Source organism: Nelumbo lutea, chromosome 3 (genome assembly GCF_056320005.1).
Source record: "Nelumbo lutea isolate HS-2025 chromosome 3, American lotus-T2T, whole genome shotgun sequence".
NCBI classification, from domain to species: domain Eukaryota; kingdom Viridiplantae; phylum Streptophyta; class Magnoliopsida; order Proteales; family Nelumbonaceae; genus Nelumbo; species Nelumbo lutea.
In genome coordinates, this window is record NC_142686.1 from 2,720,356 (window position 1) to 2,742,369 (window position 22,014).

At 39.8% G+C, this 22,014-nt stretch overlaps 1 protein-coding gene across 1 annotated transcript; it reads left to right on the forward strand.

Annotated features, from left to right (window-relative positions):
* Positions 1-92: 92 nt before the first annotated feature.
* On the forward strand, positions 93-21,771 carry LOC148862377 (putative serine/threonine-protein kinase At1g54610). Its single transcript, XM_088978399.1, has 6 exons — positions 93-951; positions 1,045-1,329; positions 5,429-5,656; positions 20,205-20,305; positions 20,394-20,517; positions 21,112-21,771. The coding sequence occupies exons 1-6, from the start codon at positions 622-624 to the stop codon at positions 21,490-21,492; spliced, it is 1,449 nt and encodes a 482-aa protein (XP_088834525.1). The 5' UTR covers positions 93-621; the 3' UTR covers positions 21,493-21,771.
* The last annotated feature ends 243 nt before the right edge of the window (positions 21,772-22,014 follow it).

The window sequence follows — 22,014 nt, forward strand, 5'->3', positions numbered from 1 at the left end:
AATTAGAGGGAATAAGCATGAATTGATTATAAAATAGGGGCAAATGTGTAAAAACCTCTAATGAATATGTACTTGCAGTGGTAGTTTTGATATTAGTCAAAACCAACGGCGCAGTGTAAAGAGGGAAGGAGAGAGAGAGAGAGTCCTGACGCCGAGCAACCTCCCGTCCGTTCTTGTTTCGCGGGTTTCCCCGAAGCAAAGCTTCCCCAAAAAGTCCCACACACAGAGCCCACAACCTACACAGTTCCGTTTCCATTGAAATTGATCTGAAACCTATTTCACTTTTCCGTACACTCTTCCCAACATAACCAGAAAACCAGACTCAAATAACGATCTCACCTGAAGAAAGCTGTGCAGCGGCGAGTTCAACTATAAACGCCGATTCGTCATCGCCGCATTTTTCACTTCTTCGAAATTTAGTGCTAGAGGAGAACAACAAGTCCAACTTTACCACTCGCGGTTCAACGCGCCATTTTTTCCGATTAAAAATTCTTCACCTCAAACCAGTCTGAAGTCACGGCAACCGAGAGAAGGGATTGTAATTTCTTGCTTAATTGCTATTTTTAAGCTACTATGCGGCGGCACCCGAGGTACCGCTTTTGTTTTTGCCAGAGGTGAGGCATGGGTTGCATTCTTGGCAAGACAGCAGCCGGAGACGGCCAAGAACAAACCGAAGTTTCGGTTTCTCACCGGCGCACCAAGGTCGAAGAACCACCTGATGCCGCTAACACTGTGGTTAACGATGTTAGGGCTAAGAAGGAAGTAGTCCGGAGGGAGCGAGAGAGGATCCGCCGAAGCGGAGATTTAATAGCGCCGGAGCGTAGGAAACCGAAGCTCAAACAGGCGCTGGTAAATCAGCATGAGTGGCCGGCGTGGCTCGCTGAGGTCGCCGGCGAAGCCATCGAAGGCTTTACCCCTCGGCGTGCCGATACATTCGAGAAGATCGATAAGGTATTGAAATGCCCTAGCTCCAAGAACAAACCATCTCTAACATGTCTTCTTCTTGTTCATCTCAGTCTGAATTCTATTTTGTTTATGACTAAGATTGGACAAGGGACTTATAGCAATGTCTACAAAGCAAGAGATCTGATTACGGGAAAGATCGTGGCGTTGAAGAAGGTTCGGTTCGACAATTTAGAGCCGGAGAGCGTGAAGTTCATGGCGAGAGAGATTCTTGTGCTGAGACGGCTTGATCACCCCAATGTGATTAAGCTGGAAGGCCTGGCCACTTCCAGGATGTCTTGTAGTCTCTATCTGATTTTCGAATACATGGAACACGATCTTGCTGGTCTCTCTGCTTCCCCAGATATCAAGTTCACCGAACCTCAGGTCCTCTTGTGTGTGTTATCGTTATTAAGTTTTGTTGAATTCACTGCATTTGCCTCCTTGTGATGCTTTCCTTATTAGGTATCTTGAAGTTGAGCTTTTGGTCGATTTCAATCTAAACACTAATGTGTTGTACATTTTTGCTGTTATAGAAAGTCTAGGATCTTATTTGTTTGTTCCTAATCTTCCCAATTAGGCTTTCGACCTCTTATTTCTGCTTTAATTATGCTTCTTGTTCCCTTTGATGCTATGGAAGGCCATGGTGATGGGATCATTTTATTTTATTCTTTTACTTTTCCTTGGGTATAGTTTTCAATTTCGTGTATCTATGGATGAATCGGATTAGAGCTTGATTACGTTCAATGATATAGGACATGCCTTTTGAAAATTCTCCAGTTTATGAGTTCCGGTTAAAAATTCAAACACTATCATTAGATATCTAGTATCACAGAATAGAAAGATGTGCTTAAACATTCAATCTATCTATCTATCCCATCCGTTCTTATGGTTATAATGGCATTCGACCAAAGAGGCCTCCAGGCCAAACCAACTGTCTGGTTGTTCTTTTCTCCAAATGTTTCCCTTTATCTTGTTAGTTTCTTGTCGAAACAAGTGTACTGAACTAAAAAAGAGCTTTATGGTTTGCATGGATCTAGATATGCCAGTGCACTCTTTCAAGAGCCGTCAGGTTGCAGGACCTAAACAGTAAATATTTCAATGGAAAAGAATAAATGGTAAAGGATGAATGAACCATAGCAAAGAAGAATCTCCATCTTTATTGGTAAATGAAATAATAAAGAAGAATATTACACTATATGAATAAGAATAAACTGAAAAGATCCTTAATCAATCTTTTCCTCATTCAAAATTCCAACTTTCCTACTGCCAAGTTGTCAGTAACCAAGTATCCTTTCCTACTACAATCATGTGATGTTTTTTTTTTTTTTTTCTAAGTAACAGATCATTAAAATTTATTGAAAATCATAAAGAAATGCATTGTTACAACCATCCCACAGGGAGGTGTGAGATGCAGCCTCACTGTTAGAATAGAGCTAGAACATAATTACAATTGTGCCCAATACAACTGATCCCTAATCACCCCTTGCTAGCCTAATGAATTAGCCAAAGCAGTGGCCTCTCTGCCCACCCACTGTATACTTTGATTCATCTGCTGCGTTTGAAGGGATGAGAGATCCTTCATATGGATAGCCGAACCCTACAGGTAGGTAGGGCGAAATTTCAAAAATTTATCTCTCCCATGCGGGAATCACATTCCCTGTTTTAGAAAATCTTCATTTTCAATGATCAATCTTGAACCTAAATCGGACGAGATCTGAAACCAAAAGGTAGGAGAGGGTGGTACCTGATACGAAGAAACAATATCTCTCAATGAAGGTGTTCACACCCAAGGAAAGCTCCAAAGACTGCTCCCACTGAAGATGACACAGCGTAGGGTGGAGCAGAATCAACAGGTTCTTCACAAGAACCGAATCCTTCAGCAAGAATTTGATGGAGGGTATGTGAGTACGGCTTCAAATCAGTTTTTCTCCAAAAGCTGATATCAAGAACCCTTTTTGATCGCTCCTATAGTGGAGAACGAACTGGCATTGTCGGCAGCAGGAGGAGGGCGCAAGAGCAGAAGATGGCGCAGTCTTACTGTAACTGTCTTCTCTCTTTCTGTGATATGAGATCTGTTATGTTGAGATAAATGGAGGTTTGCCCTCCTCATCCTTTTGTAGCCTTAAAGAGAGCTCTTAATCTCATTAGGAGTTTCCTAATCCAAATTTGTATTTGGATCATGATTTCTCTTTAAGAGATAATGATAAGCCCTTATCTTATCTGTAGATTAGATCAGCCCTCCTAATCTTATTAGGAGTTTTCAAATCCAAATCTGTATTTGGATCTGGAATCTCTGAGTGGATAGGGATATCTCCCTATCCTATCTGCTGGTCCAAATCCTAGATCCGCCCCTTTCTTTAACTAATCAAATTAGACCAGTTCGATTTGGGCTTTAGGCCCATTAAGTTCATGTGCTCACTAACCTTCTAGACTGCTGCCCAGTTGGGTTTCCTTATATGGTGTGGGAGCCAAACATTGATCTATACATCAGCCACATGGGTTCAGCCTAGCCTCTGTTACAAGGCCTGACTGAATTCACTGTTATGGGCAGTGAACCCCTGAGCCCATCACCATGGGTTCTTAATGGGCCCAACACTTACACTAAGTGGTCCCTGGGCCAAGCCACCTTATAAAAACCCAGGGACTGTGGGCAGATGCAAGATTAGCCCATTAGGTACTATCCTCAATGGTCTTACACTTAACCTCTCAGTCCATAATTATCAAACACTGCCCGACAAGAGAGGACCTCTCCCTTGGCTGCAAGGAACAGTGCTGCACTCTCTATTCACATGGATCCCGGGAATTAAAACCTTTTGCAAACATTTTGAAACTGTAATATATATGTATATCTTTATATAAATATATTTTGCAAAAAACAAATTTCAACGATTGAAATCGGCTGCCGGCAGCTTTGGTTTCCATCAGAGAGAGTGCATCCCCGATCATTACCTTTGTCCGACAAAGGGGCTGATCCTGCCACTATGATCACCCACTCAGATGAATTCTCCGACTGTCCCAACATACCCAGGTTTTGACCCCCTCTAAGGATCTCACTGACTGGCATATCAAAGACAGTCCAATCCGACACCTAGTGCAATATCATAATCGAGTCTGGGGGTCAGGTGTAGCATTCCAGTTTTGCCCATCAATCTCCAAGGTCCAGGGCAATACTGAAATTTTGGTTCGGTTCAGGGTTTCAAGAAAACCCACACTGCATGTACCTCAGGTCTCAACCTAGCAGCTGAGACAAGCCACCCCAATCAACTTGGCGGCACATCAGTGTCAGCCTTGGCAGGATAAATCTCCCTAGACTTACCCAACGGCTGTGAACATTCTAAACTAACACGAGTCTCATATGTATCAAGTTTAAGGGTATTACACAGAAACACACCATAATAACATGAATCAAATATGTACTTTATTCATTTACATTAAATGTCACAAGGTACATCATTCTGATTGGAGCTAAGGGCATACACTGTCTAATAGCATTAACCACTGAAACTTCTTCATTTCATTTCTATAACACCAAATCACTGAGTCCGGATCTCTCAACCAACCTACCACCACCTTGGTGCAATCATATAATTGTCTTCTTTTTATGATCCAGACCACAAGCGGCCCATGACTAGTCGAGTTGTCACCCTTTGGTATCGACCGCCAGAACTTCTTCTAGGAGGTACTTATTATGGTGTTGGTGTTGACCTTTGGAGTGCTGGCTGCATTTTGGCAGAGTTGCTTGCTGGGAAGCCAATAATGCCAGGGCGAACAGAGGTATTTTATTTTATTTTTCTTTAAAAAATCTCCCCTTTCATCTGTTAATTATAAAAAAAAAAGATCTCTTTCATCTAGTACTTTGTCACTCCAACGCCACCTCTTGATGAAACTGCTTGCATATGGAAGTAGATGTGTTCGATCCTTTTCTTTTTGCCGCTACAACATGGTATGGATGGTTGGACCTTGTCTCCCTGCAAGCAGTGTATGTGCTGATTGGTAGGGGTTCCTTTGATTGAAACCTCTCAGGTGTAACATATTGAAATAACTGACCTATTAATGATCTAACTTTCTTATCAATAAGCTTTTTTTTTTGGACCTTACAGGCATGCTTCTATTGTCTGTCCAAAGGAACCCAATTGATCTGGTATGGTTGTCAGGCTGCAGGAGGCTTTGGGATTTGGTCCATTCAAAGTAGCACTAATTATTTGGAAGTCTAGATTGATGGGCCCACCCAACAATTGCTAGTGGTAGGGCCCAACATCCGTGGACACACAGTTGTGTCCTATTTCCTTTTAAGCAAAGGACCACAGTATCATCAATGTTCTGTCTCAGGAATTCTATTTATGAATTGCTGTGTTATTTTTAATTTACTTTGATTATCCTCATCAATACAAATACAAAAATAACCAGCCACCACTACTACTGCTATGATGATGATATTGGTTTTATTTATTGCGTACTAAAATTTGATACCGATCATTTTTAGGTGGAACAATTGCACAAGATTTTTAAGTTATGTGGTACCCCATCACAAGAATATTTGAAGAAAGCTAAACTTCCACATGCAGACTTCCTTAAGTTACAGAAACGACTTGACTGCTGTATCAGAGAAACTTTTAAAGACTTTCCACCTTCTTCATTACCCCTGATTGAAACTCTTCTTTCGATTGACCCAGATGAACGAGGCACTGCAACTGCTGCTCTGAATAGTGAAGTGAGTATTCCAATCATAAAATGCTAAATGCTGGCATTTTTTTTTTTGATCAATCTAAATGCTGGCATTTTGAAAGCTGTATTTTATAGCTGGTGTTTTTACCTTATCCTAATGTTTAATGTCTTATAAACTTGGCAGTGGTCTACTACCTCCCTTTGTTATGCTTGAAATATTTGATACTCCCTTTTTAGATTAACAAGGTGGTTTATGGTGATACTTCATTTTGTTATTCTTATAGTGTTTACTGTTTTATGAACTTCCTAGTGGTTTCCCACTTTTTCTATGCACTCATTGCCCTAATACATTACTTTGAATAGCCACAATGTGGGTATCAAAGTGGTGCCCTTTTCAGTATTCTTTTATTGTAGCTTGTTTTGATGTTCTTTTCCTAAACCCTAAATCTCCTCTTCTTCTTAGAGGCCCTAGAAAAACCTCTTTATACCAACTGTCGTCACTATCTCACCAATTCACACTCTCCTTGCGGCCTGTTTTGTTTGCTCATCCTATTTTTTCAAGATACCAAATTATTTCTTTTCAACTTTTAAAATTTGTATATATGTAGAATCTTTTAGCATTTTCCTATCTCTAAAGCTCTCTGAAATCGTAACTTTCCCTACAAATCCTAGACCATTCTTTAAACCTATTTCCATTCTTTGACACTTTAAGTTGAACTGTTTTGAATTTAGAAAATGCAGTTTTTTTCTGTTTTTTCTTTTTTAGAGAGAGTGGGGGTGGGGGGGGGGGGGAGGGGGACTCATTTAGATAGTAAACAATCACTGCCAGCTTCCACAGGGTTGCCTAACGAGCTCCCATGGGCCCTAGCCCTCTCCTGTGGGAGGGAGAGGCACTCCTAGAGGACTCATGACCGTGGACCCTTTTATTCTTTTAAGGGTAACAGAATAATATTAAGAATACAGAATATCGAACTCTATTCATGAGAAGATGTGCGATTTTTTTCTCAGGTATGGAGTTCTCACCATAAAAGAAGGCCTCTTCACCACAGAAAAAGCACTTTTGTTGGCTACTGAGTTAAACTCTTTAGAAATCCTTCTAATTTGCATAAAGAATAGATCATTCCAATCTCATTTAGATAGATAGCCAATTGATAATGGCTGCAGTAGAAATCTGCTGAATTCAAAAATATGAACAGAAAAAGTAGTTTCTTGAAGAGGGAAGGAAGAGAGAAGAAGAAGAAGAGAAGAAGAGATCTTGAAAAGAAAAGAGAGCAATGATCTGGCCGTCCCCTTCACTTATTATTTATACTAAAAATATAAGAGCAGTACAAAGACAACTATGCCCTTATAAGGTGGTATAACATAAAACAGCATATATAAGACTCAAAAACATAATAAAATTTGGACTCACATAACTACTGTGGTCCCCACCTCCTATCTAACAACTAACATAAAACATCTACTCATAAAACAACACAAAACTGGTTAATCTTCAACACTCCCCCTCAAGTTGGGAGTAAATGTCACACATTCTCAACTTGCATAGATCATGCTCAAGCTTGTTCTTTGCCACCTCTTCAGCGAGAACGCCAGCCAACTGCAACTCTGAAGAGACATAAGGCAAATAAACTTCTCCGGCTGTTACCCTTTCTCTTATGAAGTGTTTATCAACTTCAATGTGTTTTGTCTTGTCATGCTGAATTGGATTGTGGGCAGTATTGATTGCAGCCTGATTGTCACAGTACAACATCATAGGTTTTTCTGCTTTCACCCCAATCTCACACAAAAGATATCTAACCCAAAGAAGTTTTGAGACACCATGAACCATGGATCTACAGAGGTACACACTCCTGATGTAAACCTCCTACCTTCTAAGTACCTTGCCCAGTCTGCATCTGTATAGGATTCTAGCTTCAGAATTTCATGATTTGAGAAAAGAATACCTCTGCCAGGGTGTTTTTTTAGATATGCAAGTATTCTCTCAATAGCTTCCTAGTGCTGAAATCGAGGTGCATGCATATACTGACTCACAACACTGACATCATAGGAAATATCTAGTCATGTCATACTCAAATATAGCAATCGGCCCACCATTCTTTGATATCTCCCCATATCTTTTACTAGCTCACCATCCACAGGATTAATTCTATGATTTGGATTAATAGGAGTATTTGTTGATTTGCTCCCCAGCTTCCCAGTCTCCCGCAGTAGGTCAAGTACATACTTTTTTTTTTATGAGTAGTCAAGTACATACTTTCTCTGAGAAATGAAGATCCCATGCTTGGATCTTGCAACTTCAATCCCTAGGAAGTATTTGAGCTCATCAAGATCTTTGATCTCAAATTCTTACTGCAATGATTTTTTGAGATCATCAATCTCCTCCAGATCATTTCCTGTAACCACCATATCATCCACATACATAATCGGAATTGACACCAGAGCATCTCTCCTCTTTATAAAGAGGGTGTGATCAGATTGGGTTTGAGTGTACCCAAAACGGATAAGTGCCCCTCTGAACCTGTCAAACCAAGCCCTAGGTGATTGTTTCAGGCCATACAATGATTTTCTGAGTTTGCGCACCTTTCCTTTACCAACATTTTCATAAAAACCTGTTGGAATGTCCATATATATCTCCTCCTGTAAATCACCATTGAGGAAAGCATTTTTGACATCAAGCTAAAACAAGGGCCATGAATAGGCCGCTAGAGATCAAAGAATACAAATTGAACTCATCTTAGCTACTGGTGCAAAGGTTTTCCAGATAATCAACACCATAGGTCTGAATATACCCTTTTGCTACCAACCTTGCCTTGTACCTCTCTATCTTGCCATCGGCCTTGTACTTTACAGTGAATACCCATCTACATCCGACTGTCTCCTTGTCTGGAGGGAGATCAATTATTTCCCAAGTTTGGTTTTTAACCAAGGTTTCCATCTCATCTTGCATGGTTGTTTTCCACTTAGGTTTGGAGAGAGCCTCAGTAACATTCTTGGGTATAGACATAGAATCCAGGGAAGAAAGGAAAGCTCAGTAGGAGGGTGATAAGGCATTGTAGGAAAGATGGTGTGAAATGCAATGGGCTGTACACTTTCTCTTCCCTATGCGAAGTGCAATGGGAAGATCAAGGTCAGTGGGATCAGCTGCAACAATGGTGTTAGGTACAAGAACATTATCACTAGAAAACACAACATGCTTAGGCTCAAGGGGAATACCTGGAACTGTATTTGTTGAATCTGAAGCTTCATAAGGACTGATAGAGAGTGGTGTGGGTTGAGGATGTCTGGAGTCAACCATTATCTGCCGGCGTCGATATTTTTGTGAGGTTGCACGTAGTGGCTTAGGCAATGAAATTGATGGAGGTGCTGGCAATGAAACTGATGGTGTTGATGGAACTAATGGAAGCACAAAAGAAACAGGAAAAGGAACAGATTGTAAGTTCTCCTCCCCAAAACTCTCCCCCTGAGAAGAACCACTCGAGAAGGTGGATTCAAAAAAGGTAACATCCATAGTGACAAATCTGCTCTTTGACACAGGGCCATAACAGCAATACCCCTTTTGGTTCTAAGCATACCCAAGGAAAACACATTTCTTGGCCTTGGGATCCAATTTCTTGCGATGGGAGCCAAGAATGTGAACAAATGAAACACAACCAAAAACCCTCAAAGGTATGTGTAATATCTCTCCATCTGGAAAAAGAATGCTAGATGGCACCTTAAGCCCCGAAGTCCGTGAAGGAACATGGTTAATCAAATGCACGGCTATAAGAACTGCATCTCCCCAGAAATGCACAGGAACTGAAGCACACACCATAAGACTTCTTGCCACCTCCACAATGTGTCTGTTTTTCCTCTTAGCTACTCCATTCTGTTGCGGTGTATATGTACAACTGCTCTGATGGATTATACCATGCTCCAAGAAATATGTGGCTAGGTCCTTCTCAAAATACTCTCTGGCATTATTTGATCTAAAGGCCTTAGTTCTCACTCCAAATTGTGTGAGAACCATTTGGTGGAACTGTCGTACCAAGTTAGGAACCTCATCTCATGATCTCATCAAATATATCCAAGAAAAATCATCCACAAACAAGAGAAAATAACAGTATCCTCCCATGGAAGGAATATGATATGGCCCTCATACATCAGTGTGAATAATATTAAAAGCAAAAGTACTTCTTTTATTACTTGGTGTAAAAGAATGTCTACAATGCTTTCCTAACTGACAACTCTCACACTCCAAGGTAGATAACTGAACAGACTCAATGAACTAAAAGAAAAATGTCCCAAGCGATTGTGCCAAAGCATAATCTGACTCATTGACTCTGACCCACTACTACTGCTACTGCTAACATGATGGCTCTAATGTCTCGGAATCTCATCTAGAAGGTAGACTCCATTCACCTCACGACCACTCCCAATCATCTTCTTTGACTCCAGATCCTGCAAAGCACAATTACCAGGAAAAAAGGTCACTGGACAATTCAAATTTTGTCAAAAAACTAACAGAAAGTAGATTGGTATGAAGTCTAGGGACGTGTAAGATAGAAGATAAAGTAATACCATTGGTTACTCTAACTGTCCCCTTCCCAACAATGGGAATATGTGAACCATCTACTGTAGAGATTCTCTCTCTACAGAGCACAATTGATAGGAACTGAAAAGGGTAGGGACATTAGTCATTTGCTCAGATGCTCCTAAATCTATAATCCAAGGAGGTCCCTCCTTACCTGAAGTGGATGCAAGATTTGTAGTTGCATATGAACTACCTGTATGTGCAAAAGAAGTGGTATAGTTGGTTCCTGCACTTTGCTGTTCATCTGGAAGGCTAGAACTAGTTGTATCTTTCTTACTCATAAACTGTCCAAACCTCTCCAATTCTGTTTTCACTGTTGCTACTGCAATGGATTCCCAATCAGTTTGGAAAAGAGGGGCTGAAGAGTCTCCTGTAGTGGCCCCATTTGCATTTCCCTTCTTATTCCTTATCCGGGCAGGCATAAGATTTGGATGAAGCTTCCAACAAGTATCCTTGGTATGCTTAGGCTTCTTACAATAATCACACACCAAGTCCTTATCTTCCCTTCTAGTCTTATTACTCCCTCTGTCTCCATTCGGCTTAGGTTTGGTTGTACTAACCATAGCCGACTGGTCAATGCTAGGCTGTCTCAACATGACATTCCTCCTTCTCTCCTCTCTAGAAACAAAGGCATAGGCTTGAGAGAGTGTCACACTCTCCCTAGAAAGAATATGCTGCCTAGCAATGTTAAATTCAGGGTTCAGCCCTGCCAAGAACTCAAAAACCCTATTTTTCTCTACCAGTTTTTGATAGGTTATTGCATCATTTACACTTTCCCATACCACAGTTTCAAAGTGATCTATTTCCTACAAAGGGTTTTTAGCATGGAAAAGTACACTGCAAGGGGTTTTCTCCCTATTTTATACTTGTCACCTGATTCCTTAACTGATAGGCTTTGGCTACATTTTGCTTATGAGAGTAGGTTTCAGTCATTCCATCCCAAATCTCCTTAGTAGTATTAGCCCATAGAATTTCTTTTTTTTCAATATGAGGTAACATAGAATTACACAACCAGGACATTACCATGTAATTCTCCTGCACCCATCGGGAAGAATCTGCATCAGGTTTCTTTTCCTCCCCAATGATGTATCCTAATTTTCCACGGGCACCAATAGCCATCTTGGCTGATTGTGCCCACTCTAAATAATTTGTACCATCAAGTTTTACTGTAGTAATGATTCCAGACCAAAAAATATCACTACTACTTCCAACACCCATTCCCATGGTACCGGTGGATTTCACCTCAGTACTCCAACTCTTCATCTTACTTAAAACAGTTCACAGTAAGAAAAAAATAGATTGGAGATCCTCCAAAATCAATTCAATATCACACACATAGAAACCAAGCCTTCTGGAAGAAGAAAACCCTATCCGGAGAGAAGAGTGAATCGATCACTCCAGGAGGCTCAGAAAATTCCATAAACTTAACCACCCTCTTCGGAATAACAAAAGAAATCTAACAATACCTGGGCGCCCAAGATCAGATAAAAAACAAACAGTCCAACTTTTCTGGGACTCTTCCCCATACTCCATTTCTTCCCGATTTTGATGCTGAACAGTAGATCACCTTCCTGATGACTAGATCCCACCAAAAAATCCAATAACTGGACAATATATAGCAGATCAATCAGCCCTTTGTTACTTCATACAGTCGGCCGGTCTAGGGCTGCATGAGAATGCTTCAAGAACCCTAGCCGAGGCTTTGATACCAAGTAGAAATCTACTGAATTCAAAAATATGAACAGAAAAAAGTAGTTTCTTGAAGAGAGAAGGAGAAGAAGAGAAGAAGAGATCTTGAAAAGAAAAGAGAGCAATGATCTGGCCGCCCCCTTCACTTATTATTTATACTAAAAATATAAGAGCAGTACAAAGACAACTATGCCCTTATAGGGTGGCATAACATAAAACAGCATATATAAGACTCAAAAACATAATAAAATTTGGACTCACATAACTACTGTGGTTCCCACCTCCTATCTAACAACTAACATAAAACATCTACTCATAAAACAACACAAAACTGATTAATCTTCAACAGCTGCTTCCAACATTTTGACACTGTATGCTAGCAATAGGCCTGCTGTTTGGCCATAGGCCTCTTGGATTGGTGCTGACTGAATGGTGCTTTTTTTTTTGGCAAATTTAGGCCTCTTGAAGGTGACTAATTTAATTGTAGAGGGTGATTCAAAAGTGGTAATTAGCTGGCTATTGAATGAGGGGAAAAGCTATTTGGGCATGCAGAAATCTTAGAGATAAGGATGGTAATGTTTTGTCATTATTCTTGGATACTGTGGGAGTAGGGGATTCAGTAAGGACTGAATTACTCACTGCAGTACAAGGACCCAGATTGCAAATGAGCTAAGAGTGGAGAGCTTGGTGATTGAAGGTGACTCTAAGATGGTGGTGGGATGGCTGAAGGCTCCTGAGTCTATTTCTTGGTGCTACAGGAATGAAATCAAGAAGTTCAAGTGGTTAACAAGAAACATAAATGTGAGATTACAATGGGTGGGGAGATCAGCTAATGCTATGTCTTACTACTTAGCCAAGCAAGGGGCAGATAGGGATCAGTTGTACTGGGCTCACTTGTGATTTGTTTTATTTAGTTTTGATTTACTTTTCTGTCTGTTTATTTTCCTATTTAGGAGAGGTTGTAGCTCACGCCTCTCCAAGGGTTGTTTGTAATGCATGATTCTATTGATTATAAATTCCTTATTTATCCATAAAAAAAAATCTGCTCTAGTTCAAGTGGTTGTCAAGGAATCTACAAATCAGAGTTCGGTTGTGTAGTAGATCTGCAAATAGTTTAGCTGACATGTTAGCCAAATAGTTTAGTGAGAGCTATGCTCCATTTTGTATTCATTTATGGATTTATCTAAACTGTATATTGTTGTACTTTTAACCTAAATTAATATATTTTTTGTTGCTGATCAAAATAAATCGTGATGCTCACACATGAAAGTAAAGCACATTCCTCACTCCTCAAGATGTCTTATTATGTGTTTGTATATGTATATGTACCTATTTGATGCCTTATATACTTAAATCCATTTTGACACATTTTTAACATTTGGAACTGCTTAATAGCTATTAAAAGGTTTGTAAGAATGTGATAGTTTTCTCTAGAACTCCTTACATTCTGAAATCCTTTGCTTATGCCATAATTCATTCATTCATATGCCTTTCCTACCTAAAACTATACTCCATTTGTGCATATTTCTCTACTTTTTCTCATATTGTCCTGGCCTCTTTCCTTGTGCTTGTGTTTTTAACCACTTGTATACCTATACTCCCAACTGAGACTCAAAAATTGTATTAGAAAGTAATATGTTGCAAATTGAAGTGTATACTTTTTCTCATTTTAGATGAGTTGGTACATCTAATGCCCTGGTCTCTTGCCTTGTGCCTGTGTTTTTAAACGCTTACACACCTATACTCCCAACTGAAACACACAAATTTTATTAAAAAGTAGGGTAAGATATAAAAACCTCCCGAGATTTCATTTTCACAAAAACCTCCCCTGCAGTTACCGCCCTTTTATTATTGTCTTGGACAGGAAACATTGGCCAAATGTAGTAGTTTTCAAAAGTACCCATTTTACCCCTACGTCTATCAATTCATATGGGAATTTATTAAAATGCTCCCAAAAGAATTTTTCACTTTTAATTTAAAAAAAAAATTCCCCAGGTAAGATTGAAAAGAATGAAGTAAGTTTATTCTGTAAAAATATCAGGTCTAATAAAGTCTAAAAGGGCAAATCTGAGATTTTGAATTATATTGAAAGATGCCTTAATAAGTTGTAAGGTTAATTTGTAACTCTCCATTACTGGGACACAGATGGAAGGGAGGTAACTGCAGATTTTTGTGAACTACAGGGGATGTTTTTTGTTAAAGTGAAACCTTTAGGGGAGGTTTTTATGATTGTCAGAAACTTCAGGGGAGGTTTTCATATTTTACCCTACAAAGTAATATGTTGCAAATTGAAGTGTCTAGAAAAGCTAGGGGCAGGCTAGAAAGGACATGGATTGAAGTATTGAGAAATGATTAAACGACTCGTGATTTAATAATAGCATGTCAATGAATAAATGGAATGGTAGAACAGGATCCACATATCTGATTCCCATATAGTTGGGATAAGGTTTTGTTCAGTTCATTTCAGTTCTCTTGACATTATTATATTTTAAAAATTCTATTGTCCCTTGCTCCTCATAGGCCCTGACAGATGACAAAAAGGGTCAAGTTTCATTAGACATTTCCTTGTTTGCTAATTACTTTACTGGCCAGGCATCAATTGTTCCAGCTACTGACCGCAGGAAAGCTCACTGCCTTCCAAATAGTTTAATATGCTTCCATGCCTTGGATAATAGAACCAGTGAATAGAATAGATGGAAAACCAATTCTGTAGATTATTTCTACAGGGCACAGACATTTCTTAAGTCATGCTCCTGTGATCTGTTGTTAATTTCATTCATATGTGCTGTCCATTGTCTACATGAAGAAGAAAACTTTGATTGGGATATGGGGTGACCAAATCCATCTCCAAGAGGTTGAAGTGTTTGACCCATGACCTAGCCACCAAAATTGTATCTGAGCTGACAACATTGCTTTCTGGTCTTCTCTAGCAATGATAAATCTTGCATTTTTGGAATTAGCTAGACAGATGACGTTAAGGTCATTAATGATGAAGTTGGAGGCTTGGAGGGTACAACTGGAGTCTTACTTCCCTTTGGAAAAGGAATGAATGTGTTTTTCCCTTATTTTGGTTATTGTTTTTGAGAAGGTAATGTATTCATGAATTTGTGTATGTTTTCGGATTTATTTATGCATTAATGTACAACCAGCATACAAATCTGTGAATCAAGGCAAAAGTGCACTGTTTATCTATCTGTGCAACCTGTACGAGGAACAACCACTAGTGCAATACTGGATAAAGTGTCAGTAGTAAAAGAAAAACTAAATTAGGTAGGAAAAAGTTAATAAAAAAATATTAATTGAAAAAACAATTTAGAATCTTACATATGAACAACCTCTTGTGTTATTCTGGATAGAAAACAGGATCACAAGGGGAAATCTTTTTTTTTTTTTTTTTTTTTTTGAGCAAAGGTAAAGTATAATTGTATTGATGTAAAGTTCCTTTGTACAAAGAGAAGCTGTACATACCAAAACAGAAGGACCTCAAGAAAAGGTCATCCTCAAAAAATTACAATCAGAAGTAACCACTTTGAATTCAGTATGTATAGACAAACCAACTTCTAACATAACTTAAAGCCAAACTGATGACTTCAGCTTCAGTAGAGGTTTTAAGATCAAAGACCCTGCTGTTACTTTCTGTCCAAACCACCCACATAATTGCTAAGGGAATAGAAGACCAGCAAATCTTTCCTTTCCTAGTCATCCCTCGGATCTGCCAAGCCTCCAGGCAGGCTTTAACAGAAGCTGGCATACGCCAGCTTAACCTCAGACTGCTTAAGAAGTGGCTCCAGATCTTTGAGGCAAAGTTGCAGTGTAAAAACAGATGGTTTGCTGATTCTGTAATCCCTCCACAGAGGCTGCACCTCAGGTCACTACAGTTAAAACCTTTTCTTTCCAACATTTCTTTGGTGAGACAATTCTCTAAAGCTGCCCCCCATATAAAAAACTTTACTTTTGAGGGAGCCACTGTCCCCCAGATGGCCCGGCTTGGGAAGAGGATTTCAGAGCCTCCCCTTATGGCTCTGTAGAAGGATTTAACTGAAAACTCCCCACTTCTGTTCCCTTTCCACACTAGAGAATCATTGGGTTGCAGATTCAAAGCCTGAGACTGAAGCAAAGCTAGGAGATTCCCCATCTGCTGAATCTCCCAATCATTGAAGTCCCTTCTAAAGGCTGGGTCCCAACAAATAAGCATTATCCCTTATCACAAATGTATCTGCTACCAAGGCTTCTTTATCTTCAGCCAAACTGAACAGGGTGGGAAACAGATCCTTAAGGGAATTCTCCCCAGTCCAGGCATCCAACCAGAACGTAATCCTTCTCCAATTCCCTACTTTGAAACCAATTCCCCATCTGAAAAGGTTTGAAGCTTTGCAGATTCCTTTCCATAGACTGCATCCATAGGTCAACATGGGTGGACCACTACCCCAACCACTTTCGTCCAACCCATATTTTTCTTCTATTACTTTCCTCTAGAGGTTGTCAGGTTCAGCAGCAAACCTCCATAGCCAACTTCCCAGCAAAGCTAGGTCGAAAGATTTTAAGCTCCTTAGCCCTAAAAAATCTCTCATCTTTTAGCCAACTTCCCAGTTTACAAGATGATACTTGTGTGAATCCTTCCAGCCCTCCCGCAAAAAATCTCTCATCTTTTTTCTAAAACCTCTACCACTTCCGAGGGGATAGGAAAAGGGGTCATGAATTACGTTGGCAAACTTGTTACCTTTATAGAGATGCCTTGCTTTCCAAGTGGTCAATTTCTGATCCATTCTTTTTATTATTGGGTTCCAAATGGTTTTAGAAATGCATTTGGCTCCCAATGGCAACCCCAAATAAGTCTGCCAGACCCTAGATGTTAGAGACTTCACCCACTACTATCATCTCACTTTTTGCTAGATTTACTTCCAGTCCTGATATAATCTTAAACCAGAAAAGAATGTAATTCAGATTCAGAACTTGCTCCTCTGAAGCCTTACAAAATAATACTATAAGAGTGTGTCATCTGCATATTACACAACTGGAATGTCTGCCCCATTGGGCTTCACCTTGAAGCCCTCCAGCTCCCTCTCCACAGCTCTATCTACCAACTTGCTTAAACCTTCCATTACTATTAGAAAGAGAAGAGGAGACAAAGGATCCCCTTACCTCAAACCTCTAGAACTGCTAAAAATTTCCTTTAGCTGTCCCGTTTACAAGCACTGAGAATCTTGGGGTCGAGTAGCCAACTTTCATCCAACTTCTCCACTTGGAGCCAAAGTGCGTTCTTCTCAACAAATAATCCAAGACAGACCAGTTAACATGGTCATAGGCCTTCTCTAAGTCAATTTTGCAGATAATCCCACTCTCTCCACTTCTTAGTCTTGAGTCTAATAGTTCATTAGCTATGAGAACTACATCATGAATGTGCTTGTTTTGGACAAATGCCCCTTGGTACTTAGAGATTAATGAATCCATCACCTTTCTTAATCTGGAGGCCAGAACTTTGGATAGGATCCTGTAAACACTTCCAACCAAACTGATTGGCCTGAAATCTTTCAGCTCATTTGCTCCTTTCTTTTTAGGGGGAGATAAAAGTTGCGTTTAAGCTTCTCTCAACTGCTGCAGAATCGTGGAATTCCTCCAGCACCCTTAGTAAACCAGCTTTAAAGAGCTCCCAGAACTTTTTAAAAAACAGCATTGTGAAAACATCTGGGCGTGACGCCTTCTCCCCTTCCAATTCTTTTATAACCTGCTTTACCTTTTCTTCTGAGAAGGGTTTTTCCAAATCTGAAGCCTGATGCTCAGACAAACAGTCAAAGATTAAACCATCCCCTTGGTCTTCTCTTGCAAGGTTCCTTGAACAGCTCTTTATAGAAATTAACAAAGGCATCTGCTATGTCTTCCTCATTAGTCACTACACCTCTTTCCAATTCCAGCTTTTGAATGGAATTAACTCTCTTTCTTGCATTGGCCACCTTGTGGAAAAAACAGTGTTATTGTCACCTGCTTTCAACCACATTACCCAAGCTCTTTGCTTCCATTTGACCTTAGCTTGGTGCGACAGAGTATCCAGCACCTTCTTAGCAGTGAGCCTTTTCCTCCTTTTCTCCTCGTCCAAAGACCCACCACTCTCCTCTGCATCAATGTCAGCTATTAATTTCAAACACTCTTCCCTTTTTTTCTCCCTCACTCTTCGAAGACAACTTCTGCCATGCTTTAATTTTTCCTTTCAACCATTTCAGTTTTTTGAAGAAAATATGGCTAGCTGAACCTTCAAAAGAACATTCCAACCACCAACCTTTTGATATTTGTCACTAAATCCTCTGAGTCTAACCAGCAACGCTCCAACCTGAAGGGGTGTGGGTTCTTTTTCAAACCTCCCATCCTCAGGATCAGGGGGATGCGATCAAACACTACCCTTGCTTCCTGATTTGTAAAGGAAAATTCTTGAAAATCATTAATACTTTCTCAACACTGTGGCTAAACTTAGATAGGCAATCAGTGGCACTATTAGCCTTTCTAAAGTCTAAAGCAATGACGAAAATTTGCAGGAAAACACTTTGTGAGGGGTTGCTGTGCGACACATTCTTTTAGCAGGGAAACTAGATGGCTCAGTACAGGCTACTTTGTTGTAGAAAGATTTTACTGTGAAATTTCCAGATCTCTCCCATGTCCACGTTCTATCTTCCTTAGATCAGTTAGGTTTCACTTTATTGATCTTTGCTGAATTTTATCCCTGATACTACCTCCCAATCATTCATGTTTCTCCTAAGGTGTGATTCCATACTCCTGAATGGGTGAATTATTGAAAGAGTATACCTCTGCAACCAAGCAAATCCTCGTTCTTGGCTATCTTGAACAAAGCTGGATGCACTTCTTTTAGAGGCTGCTCCCCACACCATGCATCCTCCCAAAACCATATTCTTGCACCATTCACCCTCATATCTAATTCCTTTGTTGAATTCAGGGTATGATTTTGAATACCTCTACACACTGTTTGCCCATAACTCCATTGGCTTCCCCAGTTCCCAACTCCTATTTGGTCGGGCTGGGTTTGTCAGGTTTGTCCAACCCATTAATGGCCCTTGATTGAGGAGGTTGTCACTCGTAGAATTAGAGTAAGATGGGCAAAATGGAAGGGTGCATACCAGTAGTTCGGATTAGTTGAGCGTGATGGCAGTTCAGCTGGCTGTGGAACCAATGATAATATTCCACATCAGTAATAAATTCATGGGCCACAGTGTGAAAGGTGCAGGTCCCATGTAATTTTGTTACTTGCGTGGAACATTATCATTGGTTCCACAGCCCGCTGAACAGCGACCGCATTCAGCTAATCCTTCCTCGCATACCACTAATGCAATATGGAGTCTCATGTGATCGGAGAATACCACTAATGCAAATTTTATAAAATGGTTGTAAGGCCAACGATGTTGCATGGAGTAGAGTGTTGGATGATCAAGAAACAGCATATCCAAAAAATGAATGTAGAAACTGGAAATGCAAATGTCGAGATGAATGGGTGAGAAAACTAGAATGGATAGGATCAGAAATAAACTTCGAAAGAACCTAGAGTGGCTATAATAGAATGATACAATGATGGAAAGTGAACTAAAGATTGTTTTGATCACACGCAAAGAAAACCATCTACATCACCAGTAAGAACATGAGTTGAAGTAGTAAGAAATGATTTAAAGGCTCATAATGTAACGGATATGGCACTGAAGAGAACAGAATGGTTGAACATTTAACCATCCGAATATGGTTGTGACAAGGATTAGATGATGGTTATGATGGCATTAGATGTACATGTATTTAAAATGAAAAAGAATGTTATACCAATTTCAAGCATAGTTATCACATTAACGAATATGGTATGGTACCTAAAAATCTTTGACCAATTAGAAACCTTGTGAATTTGAATGAACACCAGTTGCTTGGTTACTGATTAGATGATACCTGCTGATTGGTTCAGTTTTTTAGATGTCATACCTTTTTGGTACCAAAGTCGAACTCTTATAATAGTTATTGTTAAATATTTATCTAATTTGTATCTTAACAACTCTTATTGAATTGAACGACTTTTCAAGCTGGCATGATCTTTAACTAGCCATGTGTTCCTAGGACAACTTAGAGATGATTAATTAAATTACGTGTACTAAGTGGCATACTGTAGTTTTTGGCAAGTTTTGAGGAACACTGTACTGAGTCTACTGACTGCTAAATGTTAGTCTTCAAGTTTTAAGCCAAAGCATAACTATTTCTTTCTTTTCCTTATTTATGGAATACTGTGGATTCTTGAAAGGTTGTCCTTTGAAGCTGTTTGTGTATTTTAATCATTTGTACATGATCTCTGCTGCAGTTCTTCAATACAACACCTTATGCTTGTGAGCCATCAAGTTTACCAAAATATCCTCCAAGCAAAGAAATGGATATGAAATTGAGGGATCAAGAGGCCAGAAGGTTTCGTTTAGTATTATATACATCGCTGTCCATAATTTCTATATTCACTTGACAATTTGACAACAGATCTTTTATTTCTATTCTATAGGCAACGGGCCCTGAGTGGGAAAGGAAATGCTGGAGATGGCATGAAGAGAGCCCGAGCCCGTGATCGGGGTGGCCGGGCAATTCCAGCACCAGAAGCAAATGCTGAGCTACAAGTGAACTTGGATGTATGTGTAACATGTTCCATCTTATTATCTTCATGTGTTAACTATAAAGATTATAACTTTTTTCCTACTTTTAAGCAGGATAGGATCCTAATGGGATAATATGATGCCTAAATTGTAGATATAGCTACCATTTAGGGGTTGAAACTTGAAATCCACCATGTAATGAATCTGACCTAAAATGATATCTTTGATCGGTAGTCAATTCATATGGTCAACTCTAAACATCTGATCAAGGGCATTTTTCTGGTGGGCCTTACCCAATTTTCCATATGGTCAATTCATATGGTCGCCATGTAATGAGTTTGCCCTTGTTTAACAAAGTCTTTTAGGTCAAGACTCATAAATTGGTGGGCCTAACCCACTTTTGCATCAAGAATCCCTTGCAGATAATTGTTTCTGTTTGTAAACTCTCTTTTTCCCCCTTATGGATTGAGGTTCCTAAGAAGGGACCAAAAGTATCATATTCCTTGACATTGCCCTTGCAAACTGTTTGGAAGATTCTACAAGCCTGAATGGTGTATATTGTGTTTAATGTGCTCTCGATTCAATGTGATTGCATTTGCTTCATCATTTCTTCTGTTTGGTGGATTGCAGCGATGGAGATTACTAACACAAGCAAATTCTAAGAGCAAAAGTGAGAAGTTTCCGCCCCCACATCAGGATGGAGCACTTGGGTTTCCATCAGATGATATATCACGCAATGGCCCTGTATCATTTGTTGTACCTGATGCTTCTTTTACTTCTTCGGTTTTTGATACAAAGGAGTCACGTCTAGGTATCTCTCATTCTGGCCCCTTGAGGAATAGCGCAGCTGCAGGGGGCCCTTCCAGGAGGCGGCGAAATAACAAAGATCTCCAAATTGCTCCATCTCGGATGTTCATGCGTACGTTCATGCCATCGTCTATAGGGCTTTCCATGGATCTAAGAACCAAGGGTAAAGAATCTGTTTCCGAAGTTTATAGTGGTGGACAATAGAGGTCCAAGGTTACGGAATAGAATTGTTGCACTTTTTTTTTTTTTGGAGAGGGATGGGGGGTAAGCGATGCTTCCGCTTCACTTGAAATTAGATTTCCTCATTCTTACACATTTGTTAATATTCACCCTCATAAGTGCTTGGTGTATAATCCACACGATAAAAGCTCATATCTTTGTAATTTAGATGTCAGTCAGATGTGTATAACTGTATATCATTTGGAAGCAGGCACCGGCTTACCGTCTTGTTTATTTAATTATTCGGTGCTCCTTTTTTTTTCATTTTCTTCGCAGCTTTTGACCTCCTATTTCCTTGGCCTATGATACAAAGTGGCGATTCTCTTTTATTTTTGGTGGCCTTCGATTGGCATGAGGCCTGGCATTCTTAACAAAATATAAATGTAGATCTATAAGTTGGTCCAGGGCCACCAGGCCTTGAGATGTCATGGAACCACTAGAAAGATTCAAGACTTGTCATGAAAACTAAGGTAAAATTTATGTTTAAAAGAGCGCCCGTGGCCCAAG

Bases quoted from the DNA above. Each gene is read 5' to 3' on its own strand.
- LOC148862377 (XM_088978399.1), top strand. From the start codon at position 622: ATGGGTTGCATTCTTGGCAAGACAGCAGCCGGAGACGGCCAAGAACAA. The intron at 952-1,044 runs GTATTGAAATGC...TTTATGACTAAG, and splicing joins CATTCGAGAAGATCGATAAG to ATTGGACAAGGGACTTATAG. The intron at 1,330-5,428 runs GTCCTCTTGTGT...GATCATTTTTAG, and splicing joins TCAAGTTCACCGAACCTCAG to GTGGAACAATTGCACAAGAT.